This window comes from Oratosquilla oratoria, chromosome 38 (assembly GCF_046742065.1).
Source record: "Oratosquilla oratoria isolate Oo_2021 chromosome 38, ASM4674206v1, whole genome shotgun sequence".
Taxonomy (NCBI): Eukaryota; Metazoa; Arthropoda; class Malacostraca; order Stomatopoda; family Squillidae; genus Oratosquilla; species Oratosquilla oratoria.
In genome coordinates, this window is record NC_134814.1 from 12,794,010 (window position 1) to 12,810,926 (window position 16,917).

Below are 16,917 nucleotides of genomic sequence, written 5' to 3' on the forward strand. Positions count from 1 at the left end.
CACTTGCTCTCTCCATTTGCCATTCTCACAGGCTCTTCTACTCTTATAAAAACTCTTGGCTGCCCTTAACAGCTTTCCTCACACAATGCCTTCCTGTCCACCCTGTCATAAGCTTTTTCCAAATGCATAAAGGCCCAAAAAACATCCTTACCCTTTGCCAAAGCTTTCTCACATATCTGCCTTACCACAAAAATCTGATCCTCCCAACCCCTACCTTTCCTAAACACACTCTGTTCCTCACCAATTACTCCCTCTCTTCCTCTCCTAATCCTCTCAATGAAAACCCTCCCATAAGGCTTCCCAATTTCACCCAACACACTTATGCCTTTGAAACTACCACACTCACATTTGTCTCCTTTTCCCTTGTAAAGTGGAACTATGCAGACACTCTTCAAGTCCTCTGGCACTCTACCCTCCCTTAGACAAATAATAGACAGCCCCACCAACCAGTCCACCATAACTGTAGCTCCCTTCTTCAGACACTTCGCATGACACCCATCTAACCCAGGTGTCTTACCTGCTTTCATCAATTTAATAACTGCTTGGACCTCATCCTTTCTTATTTCTCCCTATTTTCCTCATCCATCACTGTCATTTTCTTAGTGCCTCCCACTGCAACCACTGTTCCCTCCCTACTCTCCTCCACATTTAGCAACTCCCTAAAATACTCTGCCCATCTTCCTCCCACCACTGCCTCTTCTGTTATCATCTCTCCATCTGCTCCTTTTATAATTTCTTCTCTATTTGGTTCACCTCCCCTTCTTCTTTTGATTTCCTTCTAATACATCTTTTTATTACTTTAAAGAAATTGTCATACTCTTCCCCATTTTACATCTGCAATCCTTTTGCCTCCTTTATCTTATGTTTTGCTTCTCTTCTTTTTTCTTTGTACCTTTCAGATCTTTCTCTTGTCCTGTTTGGCAACCAGGTTGTTATCACCTGATAATAAATATTTCCCGTTTTCTTCACATTTTCAAAATGATAGCATTGTCATGATTTCCATAGATTTCATAGAATTGTGTATATATATTTTTTCACAATTCAGTAATGCTGCTATTATTAGTTAGTGATTATTTGTCATTTAGGAATATTTCTTTATAATAAAATTATCTCATAGGAGCAATATATGTAATTGGTAAGTATGATTGCTGTCTGAAACCCTATATTTACCAGATTATATATATTTGAACAGGTAAAACTGGTAGGCGAAGGGGCAGATGATGCAGGAGGTGTGTTTGATGACACAATGACAGAGATGTGTAATGAACTTGTGACAGGAGTTGTGCCTTTGCTCATCCCTACACCAAATGCCACTGCTGATGCGGGTAACAATAGAGACAAGTTCTTGTTAAACCCAGATTTAAGCCAGGCACATCATCTAGTTTGGTTTAAGTTTTTAGGTAAGTTTATTGTTGATGACCATTTTGTTAGAAAGTGAAGTTGTTTCATGTTTGTACTCATGCCTTTTAATACTTGAGCACTTATTTGTTAAAGAGTCATGTAAATCCCTACAGGTATTCTTTTTGGTGTTGCGATGCGGACCAAGAAACCCCTTGCTCTTCCTCTTGCTCCTTTAGTGTGGAAACTTATAGCAGGTATCAACCCTGTTCCTTCTGACCTTGAGGAGGTAAATATAAAATTTTGTTATACTTTTTTTTTTCTCAGCCATGCAATATCACACAAAATAAGGAAAGTAGACATAAAGGAGAAAAATCCTCACCTTTTCATTCCTGTCTCACACATCACTTTCACTCCTTGCAGCTTTAACTGTGAGAAGGTTGAACTATATTACTTCCCCAGCAAGACAATACTTCATCTTTGGTTTATGTATTTCATGGAGTAGGTTATTGCCTTTTTCTATATGTTTTTCTCCAACATGTTCTATTACCCCATACTCATTTTCTTTTGTTTGACATTCTGGCTTTAAGCCTTATTAACTTTATTCACCCCATATATCCATCTTTACATTGGTCCACTTCTTTTTGTGATTCATAGCACTACAGATTGTGAATCCATGAAAATATCAACTCCCATCCATTTTCATAAAATAGATTAACCACTTCAGACTGGCCTGTTCTACTCTGTCTCCCATTCTCATGTGAACCCATGTCCTTTCACAAATTTTTATTCCATTCTCTGTCATATTTTGTAACACCACATATCCTTCAAACATCAAAGCTCCAGTAATTTATTTTTCTTGTAATTATTACCCAGGCTTCACTCCAGTACAGAACAGTTGCCAAAATTAGTGCTTCATACATCCCTTTCATTACTTCCACAGATATCCTTTTTTTTTTACCTTTACAGCTATCAAAGGAACCCCTATCTTCTCCCTTTTCTTCAATCTATGATCATTCTTTTTCTCCAGAGACCAGTGATGTGTACCACTTGTAGTAGTCTTGCATGATCATGAAAAATAATAATCTCCCTACCATTGTTCAGATCCTATCAGTACCCTCACCTGTGAATGGAGATGCACCCTCAAGCGTCTAGCAGTCAGTCACTAGACCATGTATATCTCCCTACCAATTTTGATTATCATTCCTTCCTTGTACTTTTCTTTGAATATGTTCCATTTGTCTTCCATCTTTGTTTCCTCTTTAGAGAATTTATCCCAGTTTGTGTTTTGGAAAACTTTTCTTAGTTTAACAAAATCTATTTTGTTGTACATTAATCTTCCTTCTCTATGTTTGTCATTCCTGTCTACATTGTTCTTTTCTTTTAATTCAAACTTTGTTAGTGTATGGTCACTATTTCCAATTGGTGTTTTTTACTCCATTTTGTTCACAACATCTGGCTCGGAAGTTAATATTAAGTCTAGTTTCAACGGTTCCTCATTGTTTATATATCTAGTATTTTCCTTAACCCATTGTGTATATCTATGCTTGTCATGTGCATTTGTTGTACATTCTTGCTGAGTAGTGTGTGGCCACTTTGGTGCCCCAGAAGTTCTCTCAGCATCATCAGATCAGAAGTACATCACTCTGCTGTTTATGTTGTGTATTGTGTATCGGTTTCTTGGATATTTAAATGTTGGGTGTACATTCCCCTGTTATCATTTATTGTGTTCTTCCATACTGTGTCAACTTGCAACAGATTTAGTGTGAAATCAATTCAAGTACAGGACAAAGTACAAATCTGTACTCCTCATCCCTCCTAATCTGTCTCTCATCCATTAGTTTTTTCAATGTTTACCTAATTGTATTTACTTGATTGTAGTATAGCTTACAGGAAAGGAGCAATGTTTGTTGGGCTTTGTCTTCCACTCACCAGTTTTATTATACCTAGCCTCAAAATCATGCACAGTTCCAACTTAATCTATATCTTCATTTCCAATTATCATATTTAGATTTGAACCCATGTATTGTTCCAGGTTGGGCTAAATCACCTTCTAAGCTATTCTGAGTATTTATGTGTCTATATGGAAAACTTTTTCTTTACATCCTTTCGATATGTGGTCTTTCTTAATTTGTTTCCATGACTTCTTAAAGCCCATCCTTATTCATGAGATCTCTTCTCTCAATACAATCTATCCCCTTTAGTGACCTGAATACTGTAATCATATCACCTCTTTCTTTTTGATCTTTCAAAGTTGGCAGACCCACTACTTTTAGTCTTTCCTCGTATGGTTTATCTAGTAGGCTGGGTACCACTGTGGTTGCTGCCCTTTGTATTCTCTTGATCTTGCTTATATAACTCACCGTTTGTGGATCATACTACTGGTGCATATTCTAGTCTTGGACAGATCATAGTTTTGATGAGTTTTTTCATCATCTCTTTATCCATATAGTGAAAAGTCACTTTATCTTCTGCAGCCCTCTGTACATCTCTCCCACAATCCTTCTGATATGTTTGTGAGCTGACAGGTTGTCATTTATCAACACTACCAAATCTTTGTCCTCTTTTGCTTTTGTAATGAGTTCACTTCCCATGAAATAGTTTTATGATGGTTTTTTGCCACTATTGGCCCATTTCCAGTACCTTGCATTTTTTGGTATTGAACTTGATTTCCCATTCTTGGCTTCATGCAAAAATAGTGTCTAGATCTTTTTGCAGTAGTCTAGCATCCTCTAATTTTTCACTCTTCTCATGATTTTCATGTCACCTGTAAACATAATGGCATAACTTCTACATTCCATCATGTCATTGACATAGACAAGAAATATTATTGGTTGTTTACATTTGTGTGTGAATGCATCAACAAACCAGCATAATTTAGTGTAACAGATCATAACAATACTTTTTCTGAATATCTTTAACACAGAAATTAATGTGCAGAGTCATTACATGCCTAAGTGCCACCCCAAGGGAAAGTTCTCAGTGATGCCCTCCCCTTCCCATTTCCACCATTCCTCACTGCCTATCATAGCTATTGGCTTGTGAAATAATTAAATGAATTTTAAATTTTTTATTTAATGTCCCTATTGCAGAAAGGACAAGGGAAAGATATTTCATATTCTCTTGATTTTAACTCAAAATTTATATATTGCAATAAAATATTCAGGGCTCTTTTGACCTTTTTTCATTATGATTATTTTGTCAGCCTTGTGGACACCATGTCCAGACTAGAATTACTGCCCCCTAAATGTGCCGCCCCAGGGCATATGCATCCCCCTGCCCCCCTCCATGTGAGGGCCCTGTGTATGTGCAAGTTATTTATATAAAATACATATGGTACATTATTAATTTTTGTTGCAGGTGGATACACAGTATATGCAGAGCTTACGGGCAATCCATGACATTCATCTAGCAGGTGTTACTGAAGAAACTTTTCATGAGGTACTGTCAATTACCATTTTTAAACCTTTTCACTTTGACATGTGTGTATCCATTGTATGTAATTACAGTATTATGTAAACAGTATATATATATATATATATATATATATCTATATATATATATATATATATATATATATATATGTATATATATATATATATATATATATATTAGTATAAATGGGCAGTAAGTTAGTAAGTTTTCTTGTAAACATTTTTGAATGAAGACCAGAGCTAATTCAATATCCACTATCTTCTTAGTGATTTTCTCAATTTTCCGAATAGTTTGTTTGTATCTTAAAGGGAGGTCAAACACAAAGCTTCCAAGATCCATGGTGTTATTAAAACGAAAAACATTACACAAAATTTAGAATATGAGCTTTCAGTTGAATTTTGCAACCATCTTCAGGTAAGTAAGAATAAGTGTACAAAGCAGGAGTTTAAATAAGAGTAAATGAAGGAAATTGAAGAGTTAGGTTGTAGCTAGGCATCAGGTACTGGACAGATGAATGGAGCCCAAATGTTAAAAAAAAAAGAGGAAAACAAACACACATTAACAATTCTTGCTTTATTTTCAGCATCAGTCATAATATTCCAGGATTCCCTCTTCATCAACATTACAACTAGTATGTCACATCTTCACATATCTCACCTCATCACCTATTGAACCTATGAATAGCCACATAAAAAAAAAATCACAATACACTGGCTTGCAAAACATGTCTTCAGGGTGAACAACATAATAGTCTATACATGCAGTATGTGTTCAGCTCTCTAACTCTTGGGTACTCTATCATCTACACTTCCATCCATGCACAGCTACATGGGGGCAGCTGTATACACATAATTCACTCCTTTATACCCACACATGGGGTACGTGGCCTTCTGCAACACACATACAAATGAACAAGTACAACATGATGCAATCATATATGCATTTACAATACAGCACAAACATGGTGTAGTCACACATTTGCAACAATATATATATATATATATATATATAATATAATATATATATATATATATATATATATATATATATTGTAACAAACCTCTCCAGAAACTGGAGGTCGTCACTCGATTGAGAATCCGCAGGTTCGGCGCATCCTGAGAGACGTGACGGCAATTTTTGAGCTTCGCCCGGCTGCCCGTCACCTCGTCCTTGCTGAGTTCCCAAGGCGATGAAAACGCCACATTTATTTACATCTTCTATTCACACATACTCATTACAAAAAGAATACTGGGCTGTAGGAGGCACCTCGGGTCGCTTGCCAACCCTCGAAAGGCTACTTGAAGCCTCGCTACAGCTTACAAACACGATATTAATACGAGCGGAAACCACAACGTCATCTACTGTCAGCTACTGCTGCTCGTCTTCCCGTCCTTGCTGAGTAAAGTGCTTATATAGCACGCCTCGACCAATCACAGTTGCTGCTCGAGGTCACGTGACTCCAGGTGGCGTCCGCCATTGACGCAACGAGTACCACGATGTCATCACATGATGAGATAGGGGCCGCGTTCGTAACAATGTATATATATATATATATATATATATATATATATACATACATATACAAAATGCTTTTTTTCCTTTACAAGGGAGGTAGCCAAAAACCAAAGGCATAAAATCCACTCCCACATATTCCATCCTCACATACTCCATTCCCATCCACCCACCTCCCTTCCTCTTATCTTGGCTCCTCCTGGATGATGGGTCATCCCTGCATCTTGCCCACTGCCCTGGGTCAGGAGCAGTGTCACTAGACACTGCACATCCACAGCAAGGCCACTTCATTAAATTGGTGAACCCCCTCTCTGTCCCCTCATGCAGAAAAAGAGAAGATGGGGAGAAATACCATTGGGCTGCATCAAATTATTTTTTCACACATACTCCCTCACCCCCTATCCCCCAACCACTCCCTTTCATACATCACAGCATCATTCATACACAACCATTCTACATTCACCCCATCTTCTGTCTTCTCCTGTCCTTCCTCAACAGACATTCCCCTCTTTCCCAATGCCCCTTTTACCCCATCCATCCATCTCATCCTTAGTTCCCCCCTCATGTTCATTCCTTCTACCTCTGCCTTCCACACCTCTTTTTCTAATCTTTCTTCACTCATTCTTTCCATGTGTCCAAACTATCCCAATACTCTTTAATCAACCTCATCTACCAACTCCCTTTCCACCCTCATTCCCCTCCTTACCTCCTCATTTCTCACTCTATCCAGCCTAGTAGTTCCTATCATACTCCTCAGGCACCTCATCTCAAACACAGTTTTCCACACAGAGTGGTGGATATCTGGAACAAACTGGATAAAACAATAGTGTGTATAAAAATTATACATTAATTTAAGAGCAAACTCAACACTTTGAGATACAAAGACAGGACACCATGAACATAACTCCCCTACCCATAAGATACAACTAGGTAAATACATTCAAACTTCTACTCTCATCCTCTCTTATGTTCCATGTTTCTGCCCCATACAGTGCTGTTGGCACAATCACTCCTTCATACAATCTCCTCTTAGCATCCATTCCCAAATGTCTATTTCTCATTACACTTTTTAATCCCCCAAGGCATTTACTTGCTTCTCTCAATCTACATTGTACTTCCACCTCCACTCCTCTCTTTCCCACCACATTTGCACCCAAGTGTCTAAAACTACCCACTTCCTCCAGTCTCTCTCCCTTAATATTCACAGTCTGCTGCCACTTTCTCCCCTTGTACATCTCATCACCTTACATTTAACCACATTTATCTTCAACTTTCTTCTTTTGCACACCTTCCCAAACTCTGTCACTAACTTCCTCAATCCCTCCTCTGATCCTGTCACAAGTACAGTGTCCTCAGCAAACAACAACTGGCTTGTCTCCCACTTTTCTCCATTTCCTTTAACCATTTCCAATCCCTGACCTATTACCCTTGCATTTGCCTCTCACACCACCCCATCCTTATTTAAATTGAACAGCCAAGGTGACATAACACATCCCTGATGGAGTCCCAGCTTTTCTCCATTTCCGATTCAAACACAAGCTCTACTACTGTCTTTAAAACTCTTGACTGCTCTTAAAAGCTTTCCTCCTATCCCATATATCTGCAATACCTCCCACAGTGCCTTCCTGTCTACCTTGTCATAAGCCTTTTCCAAATTCATAAAGGCCCCCAAAAATCCTTACCTTTTCCTAAAGCTTTCTCACATATCTGCCTTACCACAAAAAACTGATCCACATAACCCCTACCTGTCCAAAACCCACACTATTCCTCACCATTTATTCCCTCTGTTTTGCCCCTAATCCTCTCAAGACCCTTCCGTAAGCCTTCCCAATTACACTTAACAAACTGATCCCTCTCAAACTACTACACTCACACTTGTCCCCTTTCTTCTTGCAAAGTGGAATTATGCAGGTACTGCTCCAGTCCTCCAGCACTTTACCCTATTTTAAACAAACATTAAATAACCTCACCAGCCAGTCCACCATCACTGTAACTCAATTTTTTAGACATTCTGCATGACAGCCATCCAACCTAGGTGCCTTAATTCCTCTCATCATCTTAACAACTGCCTTTACCTCATCTTTCCTCATTTCTCCTCTATTTTCCTCACTCATCATGGTCATTTTCTGAGTGCTTCCCACTACAACTACCTTTCCCTCCCTATCCTCCTTCACATTTAGCAAATCCCTAAAATACTCTGCCCATCTTCCTCTTAATGCCTTCTCCTCCATTATCATCTCTCCATCTATACCTTTTACCTTTTCTTCTCTACTTGATTTGCCTCCTCTTCCTCTCTTAATTTCTTTCCAAAACATCTTTTTATTACTTTCAAAGTTTTCTGTCATACTCTTACTGCATTTCACATCTGCTCTCCTCTTTGCCTCCTTTATCTTATTCTTTACTTATCTTTTCTTTTCTTTGTACCTCATATGATTGTAACCAATCTGTGAATGCTCAAATCTTTTCTTCTGCTTACTTCTTTGCTTCCTCATCCCACCACTCACTACCCTTCCTTCTATTTCCTCCCATCCTCCTTGTTCCACACACCATCTTTGCACATCTTGTGACTCCCTTCTTGAACCATCCCTATTCCTCCTCCACTCCTAGCTCTATCCTTCACTCCCTCCCACTCCTCTCTCAGATTATTCTTGTACTCCTTCTCCTTTTCTTTCTCATTTAAGCAGCTTATGTTAAGCACCTCCCTACCTTCTGCCCTTTTCCTCTTTCTCCATGTATCCTCTACTCTCAGCTTAACTTCCAACAAAAATTTATCTGATATTCCCCAACTCTCTCCCCTTAGAACATGTACATCCTTAACTCTTCCTACTATTCTCTTGGTTACCACTATATAGTCCATTAACACCCTATCTATCACCTTTCCATCCACCAACCTCTCCCTTGTGTACTTATGCTTAACCTTTTTCATAAACACTGTATTTGCTATCATCAACTCTCTAGACACATCACCATCAACACTCCACTACAATTCATTTCTGGAACTCCACACTTCCCAACTACTTTGTCTATTGGTTCACTTCCTATCCTATCATTAAGGTCTCCTAATGCCACTACACTGACATTTCTCCCTAAACCCTCTATGCACTCATTTAAATCTTTCCAAAAAGCCTCCCTTTCCTCTACACTGTTATCACTATCAGGCCCATATACACTAACAGAAACCCACATTTCCCTTCCTAGTTTCACCTTTATCCACATTAACCTTGAAGAAACCTTACACTCCACCACACGCTTACCTATCTCTTCACATACTAGTGTAGCCACCCCTTCTCTCCCTCATCCTCTCTTCACTCCTGAGACCCTCCCAACTACACTCCCAAACTCAAACTCGTCCCTCCCTTTCACTTTAGTTTCACTCAATGCCAACACATCCATGTTTCTTCTCACAAACATAATGCCTACCTCTTCCTTTTTACTCTCATCTGTACCACATCTACACACATTAAAAGACCACCATAGGGTTCTGGTTGCAGAACTCCCAGACCCTCTTTTGCCTTTATTTTTATTATGAGGAATAGACATTTGGGAATGGATGCTAAGAGGAGACTGTATGAAGGGGTGATTGTGCCAACAGCACTGTATGGGGCAGAAACATGGAACATAAGAGAAGAAGAGAGAAGGAGTTTGAATGTGTTTGAGATGAGGTGTCTGAGAAGTATGATGGGGGTTACTAGGCTAGATAGAGTGAGAAATGAGGAGGTGAGGAGGAGAACAGGGGTGGAAAAGGAGCTGGGAGATAGGGTTGATGAAAGAATATTAGGATGGTTTGGACACATGGAAAGAATGAGTGAAGAAAGACTAGTAAAAGAGGTATGGAAGGCAGATGTGGGGGGAGTGAACATGAGGGGACGTCCTAGGATGAGGTGGATGGATGGGGTGAAGGGGGCTTTGGGGAAGAGGGGAATGTCTGTTGAGGAAGGACGGGAGAGGACAGAAGACAGGGGTGAATGGAGAATGGTTGTATATGGATGATGTTGTGATTGCATGAGGTGGAATGGGCAGGTGGATGGGGGGTGAGGTAGTATGTGTGAGCAAAATTTGACGCAGCCCGAAGGGATTTCTCCCTGTCATTTTATGCAATGGGGGGACGGAGAGGGGGGGGTCGCCGATTTAATGAAGCGGCCTTGCTGTGGATGTGCTGTGTCTTGCGACACTGCTTCTGGTCCCAGGGCAGTGGACAAGGTGCAGGGATGACCCATCATTCAGGAGGTGCTAAGATAAGAGGGAGGGTGGAGGGGTGTGGAGTGTATTTAGGGATGGAAATGGGTGGGAATGATTTTAAGCCTTTTTCTTTTTGGCTACCCCCCTTGTAAGGGGGAAAAAGCCTTGGTATATATGTATGTATGTATTATTGTTATTATTATTATTGTTTTTTTTTGTGCTAGGTGCCCATAGTATTGCAGCATACTCCAGTTTAGGTCTTATTAGTGCAACCACTATTTTCTTTACCATTTCTTCATCCTAGTAGTCAAAGGCCACTTTCATTGATCTTAATAAGTTAAAAGCCTCTCCAAATAATTTATTGACATGTTTATCAGGTGTCAAGTCATTTGAGATAATCACTCCCAGTGTGATATTAGTAATGCTCTAGATAACATAGTAGATGATGCGTTATTCAAAGTCAGTGATTCCAACACTAGTGACGAAGATGAATAAGATTTTTATGGTTTTGAAGATAATGAAGACTTTTCTGGTAATGAATATGATTAAAGTGTTTCCCCATTTTCTTACTGTGTTTTGCTTTTGTATATTTTGTTTTTTGTTTCATTTGTAATGTTTTACAATTACAATACTATTGAGATATTTTGTTTATGGTTATTGCTTGTCTGCACTGCCAACTTGCTTTTATACAGCAATGTTTTCTGCTTGTGCAATGTACTACTAGATTGCTTTCAACAATATATGCTTAAATACACTAAGAACTTTTTTTCCTGAATCTGACCTGCTGAAATGGGGGTGGATCTTATATATAGACCCATGTGTCCTATATGCCATCAAATATTGTATGTATGTATATTATATATTATATATATATATATATATATATATTTATATATGTGTGTGTGTGTGTTTTTATTTTCATTTATTATTAATCTTATTTAATCAAATTAATCTTTTATTTATTGATTTTATTTCTTTCTATCAAATAGGTGATTCCTTTGGAGAGTTTTGAGTGTGTGAGTGTGACTGGGGGAAGAGTTCCAGTTGTTCCAGGAGGTCGAGCAGTTTCCCCTCATATTTTCCAATAGACAGGAATATGTCTCTCGTACTATCCAGTACCGGCTCCACCAAATGGATACTCAAGTATGATGAACAACTTTGTGCAATTTAGATATTCATGGTACCTTTATTCACCATACAATTTTTAAGCAAATTAATAGTATTGAAAATTGGTAAGTTGAGGACACAGGGCTAAGCACTTGTCATGAGTTCCATACCTTGACAGGTATAAACAATATTAGGGTAATATATTTTTAGGTTCTGGAGTAAGTATAGGGTGTGCCTTCTCTTTGAACAGATTGCAGCGATACGTGAAGGAATGTCATGGATAATTCCTGTTCCACTTCTGTCTCTTATGACAGCAACTCATTTAGAACAGTTAGTGTGTGGCTTACCTCATATTTCAGTTGCCACTCTCAAAAAAGTTGTCAGGTAAATAAACAGTATTTGTTTTAAGTTCTATAAGTAAGAAATTTTTTAGAGAATGGTTTTTTTAGTTTTTATATGTTGGCCATATACAGACTGTTTACTATTATATTCCAAGGATAATTCTTGCATTTTCTCATTTAGGTATAGGGAACTTGAAGAAACTGATCAGCTTGTTATATGGTTGTGGAATATTCTAGAAGTCTTTACTCCTTGTGAGAGGGTGCTCTTCATTCGATTTGTCTCAGGAAGGTCACGCCTTCCTGCCAACTTGGCAGATTTATCCCAAAGGTTCCAGGTGTGTATTTAATTGACTCTGATGACTTTAATCATAAGGGATAGAATAGAGATAACTGGTATCTAAGGATGTCAATATCATAGAAATTGAATTTTTTGACAAATTTGCAAAAACTTGTGGAAAAAATAGTTTGAAGTATGCACAACATACTGGTAAGGCAAGAGTGTCATACGACATCATTTTCTGTTTCTGATTCAATTTTTTTTTTTATAAAAGTAGGGAGGTGTTTAGAGTGAACTGCTTAAACAAGAAAAAAAGGAGAATGAGTACAAGAAGAAGCTGAGAAAGGAGTGGGAGGGAGTGAAGGATAGAGTAGAACTAGGAGTGGAGGAGGAATGGGGATGGTTCAAGGAGGGAGTCACAAGGTGTGCAAAGATGGTGTGTGGAACAAGGATGATGGGAGGAAATAGAAGGAAGGGTAGTAAGTGGTGGGATGAGGAAGCAAAGAAGGTTGTAGAAGAGAAGTGAGCTTTCACAGATTGGTTACAAAATAGGATGAGGGAATCATATGAGAGGTACAAAGAAAAGAGAAGAGAAGTAAAACATAAGATAAAGGAGGCAAAGAGGAGAGCAGTTGTGAAATGATGCAAGAGAGTATGGCAGAAAACTTTGAAAGTAATAAAAAGATGTTTTGGAAAGAAGAGGAAGAGGAGGCAAATCAAGTAGAGAAGAAAAAGTAAAAGGTGCAAATGGAGAGATGATAATGGAAGAGAAGGCATTAAGAGGAAGATGGGCAGAGTATTTTAGGGAGTTGCTAAATGTGAAGGAGGATAGGGAGGGAAAGGTAGTTGCAGTGGGAAGTGCTAAGAAAATTACCGTGATGAGTTAGGAAAATGGAGGAGAAATAAGGAAGGATGAAGTGAAGGCAGTTGTTAAGATGATGAGAGCAGGTAAGGCACCTGATCTGGATGAATGTAATGCAGAATGTCTAAAAAAAAGGAGGTACCGTAATGGTGGACTGGCTGGTGAGGTTATTTAATGTTTGTCTAAGAGAGGGTAGAGTGCCGGAGGACTGGAGGAGTGCCTGTATAGTTCCACTTTACAAGGGAAAAGGGGACAAGTGTGAGTGTAAATATTTTCAGAGGAATTAGCTTGTTAAGTCTAGTTGAGAAGGCTTATATGAGGGTCTTGATTGAGAGGATTAGGAGAGGAACAGAGGGAGTAATTGGTGAGGAACAGTGTGGGTTTAGGATAGGTAAGACATATGTGATAAAGCTAAAGGAAAAGGTAAGATGTTTTTTTGGGCTTTTATGGATTTAGAAAAGGCTTATGACAGGGTAGACAGGAAGGCATTGTGGGAGGTATTGCAGATATATGGGAGAGGAGGAAAGCTTTTAGGAGTTGTCAAGAGTTTTTACGAGAGTAGTAGAGTGTGTGTCAGGATTAGAAATGGAGAGATTGGTTTGAGGTAATGGTGGGACTTCGTCAGGGATGTGTATGTCGCCCTGGCTGTTCAATCTATACATGGAAGGGGTGGTGTGAGAGGTAAATACAAGGGTGGTAGGTCAGGAATTGGAGATGGTTAAAGAAAATGGAGAAAAGTGGGAGGTAAGCCAGTTGTTGTTTGCGGACAAGACTGCGCATGTAGCAGAATCAGAGGAGGGATTGAGGAAGTTAGTGACAGAGTTTGGGAAAGTGTGTGAAAGAAGGAAGCTGAAGATAAATGTGGGTAAAAGTAAGGTGATGAGATGTACAAGGGGAGAAAGTGGCAGCAGACTGGAAGTGAGTATCAAGGGAGAGAGACTGGAGGAAGTGGATAGTTTTAGATACTTGGGTGCGAATGTGGCAGAAAAGGGAGGAGTGGAGGTGGAGGTAGAATGTAGATTGAGAGAAGCAAGTAAATGCCTTGGGGGATTAAAAAGTGTAATGAGAAATAGACATCTGGGAATGGATGCTAAGAGGAGATTGTATGAAGGAGTGATTGTGCCAACAGCACTGTATGGGGCAGAAACATGAAATATAAGAGAGGAAGAGAGAAGAAGGAGTTTGAATGTGTTTGAGATGAGGTGTCTGAGAAGTATGATGTGGGTTACTAGGCTGGATAGAGTGAGGAATGAGGAGGTGAGGAGGAGAACAGGGGTCAAAAGAGAATTGGGAAATAGGGTGGATGGAAGAGTATTGGGATGGTTTGGACACATGGAAAGAATGAGTGAAGAAAGACTAGTAAAAGAGATGTGGAAGGAGTGAACATGAAGGGGTGACACACACACCAACCACAGTCAAAGCAAGATGTGCCGGAGTGAATGCTCTGAACCCGCTATTTAGCGATTCACGAACAAACGAATTTCAAAGCAGGCCTAGTTGTTTACAAAGATACGGTGAAAGGAGGAAGTATTTGATGTGACCAGAATGTAAACATCTTTGTATCTCCATTTTATTTTTTATTTTTATTATTAAAAAATGGTAAGAAGCAAATATACTCCGAAAGAAAAAGAACAAGCTAAAAGATGCTTGGAAGAAAGCAGAATAGAGACTCCACTCATGGTCATTCAAAAGATGTGTCTTTCTCAAACACCAAGGTAATACCAAAGGTTTGAAAGAGGTTTCTTTTTGGGGGTTTGAAGGGGAAGGAAATATTATGCACAGAGGGTTAGAAATGGAAGAATTAATAGAGCTCCAAAGTGAATATAAAATAAGGTACAAAGAAGTAGCTATGCTAAGGAAAGCCGATGAGGGATATAATAGGGAGATAGATGACATAAAAAAAGGAATTAAATCAATCAAAGGGATAAAATGAAAGTTTAAAAAGTGAAGAAATAAATAGGAATGAGTCATTAAAAAGGAGATAAAAGATCAAATGCAAGAAATGACTGAAAAGGTGGAAGAAAAAAAGAAAAGAAAATGACTTACAGGAAATAAAGAAACAGCGGAAAGTTGAACAGGAATGTCAAAAAGCATCCCTTAAAGAAATAATGGAGCAACAGGTCAAGGAGAATACCAAGTAAATGGTGATCCAAGTAATTAAAGAGAAAGGCAATTTAATTAGGGACACAGTGGATAAAAAAGATGCAGAAGGACAAAGTTTGGATAGGGAAATCAAGGAGACCTATAGAATGGGTAGATACTCTAAAGAAAAACAATACAGGCCACTGAGAGGAAAGCTTAGATCACAAACAATTGCAGAGGAAGTACTAACCAGAACAAAAAAATTATCAAATAGTGAACAATACAAAAATATATTGATAAAAAAAGAAAATAGTGAAAAGAAAAAAACTGAAACCGAAAAAGAATTTTTTTTTTTTTTTTGAGAGTGGTGGAACTGAGGCTGAGAAAATGGTATATAAGTATTGGGTCCTTGCTCTAAGGACGTACAGTGACTGTCCAGGTAATGCCCGCGCGATTACTTATATACGTGGCGCCGAGGGAAAACGTGTTGTACCCACCCAACATCCCCCCTCCAAGATAATGTGTGCTTAACAAGAACACATTGAGCTGACGAATATTACGTACAGCAGGCCACAAGGCACAAGGAAACGAAAGTGGCCAGGTATACAAAGAAACAAAATAGAATACAGTTCCAGTCACAAACTGTGAGTGTAACGGGACAGTGCCCGTTATACATTACAATGGGCATACATTACATTAGAAAAACGTTACATTAGATATAGTCATTTAGCCACCCTGGGCGCTTCGTTTGTCTTCTCAGGCGTTGCTGGGGTGGGGGAGGAGTTTGCATGGGGGCTCGGTTGTTTAGGTCCACCTCGTTCCGTGCCTCTGGTAGTGCTCGCGCGGAAGTTGGCCTAAGGTGTTTTCTGGTTATGAGGCTAATGCCGGCCACTCCCGTCGAGCCTGATGGTGTATTGCCTGGTTGAGGGAGCGCCTCCACTACCAGGCCCCGTGCGATCCCACACATCGGATGCCCTGGTTCTGAACCCCCACTGCGGGTACCGGGGGACCAGGGGTTTGAAGGTTGTGATGGTGTGTGCTTATTGGGCCATCAGGGGGCCGTCGGTACCAGCCTCCCCCATTCTGCACCTCTCTCTGGCGAAGCGTTTTCCGCCCCAGTGCCTGTCCCCCCTAAGGGTGCCAACGGGCCGTGGGACACCCCGTTCGCGCAGCTGTTCTCCCGTTCGGGGGGCAAGTTGGGGAGGGGAGACTTGTTTATTGGTCGCAGTGGAGTGTTGAGGTACTGGAGCAAAGCGAGGGAGGCTTTGTCCGGTGTCCAATGTTCCACCGCCGCCCGTGGCGCCGCGTTCGGCTCTGGATAATTCTCTTGGCTGACTTTCTCTTGCCGCCTCTGCTCGCCCGTTCGACTGGTGTGGGTACTGTGCTGACGATAGGAGTGCTATGTGACGCCCCAGTCCCTAAGGAATTCAGCCATTTCCTCGCTCCCCAGGTTAGTACCTCCGTCGGTGGACAGTTGTTCCGGGGCACCCCATCGCATTGAAAGTAACGCCCTCAATTGGGTTTTGATTCTTTGCGATGTGGCACCGCGAGGGGACGTGGGTAAGATCCAGCCACACAGTGAAGCCTGTCGGCGTACGCCATGTAAAGTGTTTCCCTCGTGCTGGAACATGTCTGCCACTGTAGGACTGGAAACGGGTAGTCCGGGGGCGGTGTGAAGTGCTGATGACGAGTGAGGTCTCCGCGGGCTGCGACGGGGGGTGTGTTTCGCATGGACGTGCAGGAAGTCCTGTAGTGCTGCAGGTTCTCCCTCCCTTCCGGGCCAG

The 16,917-nt window shown here is 40.2% G+C and overlaps 1 protein-coding gene across 1 annotated transcript in view; it reads left to right on the forward strand.

The window, feature by feature from the left end:
• Positions 1-11,955, forward strand: part of LOC143019966 (putative E3 ubiquitin-protein ligase HERC1) — a gene marked incomplete at its 5' end in the record, with an annotated part of 228,531 nt that extends 216,576 nt beyond the window's left edge. The window contains 5 exon segments of the mRNA XM_076176020.1: positions 1,193-1,400; positions 1,515-1,627; positions 4,699-4,779; positions 11,454-11,607; positions 11,822-11,955. Of these exon segments, the coding sequence (XP_076032135.1) occupies positions 1,193-1,400; positions 1,515-1,627; positions 4,699-4,779; positions 11,454-11,552 (501 nt within the window).
• Positions 11,956-16,917: the final 4,962 nt, after the last annotated feature.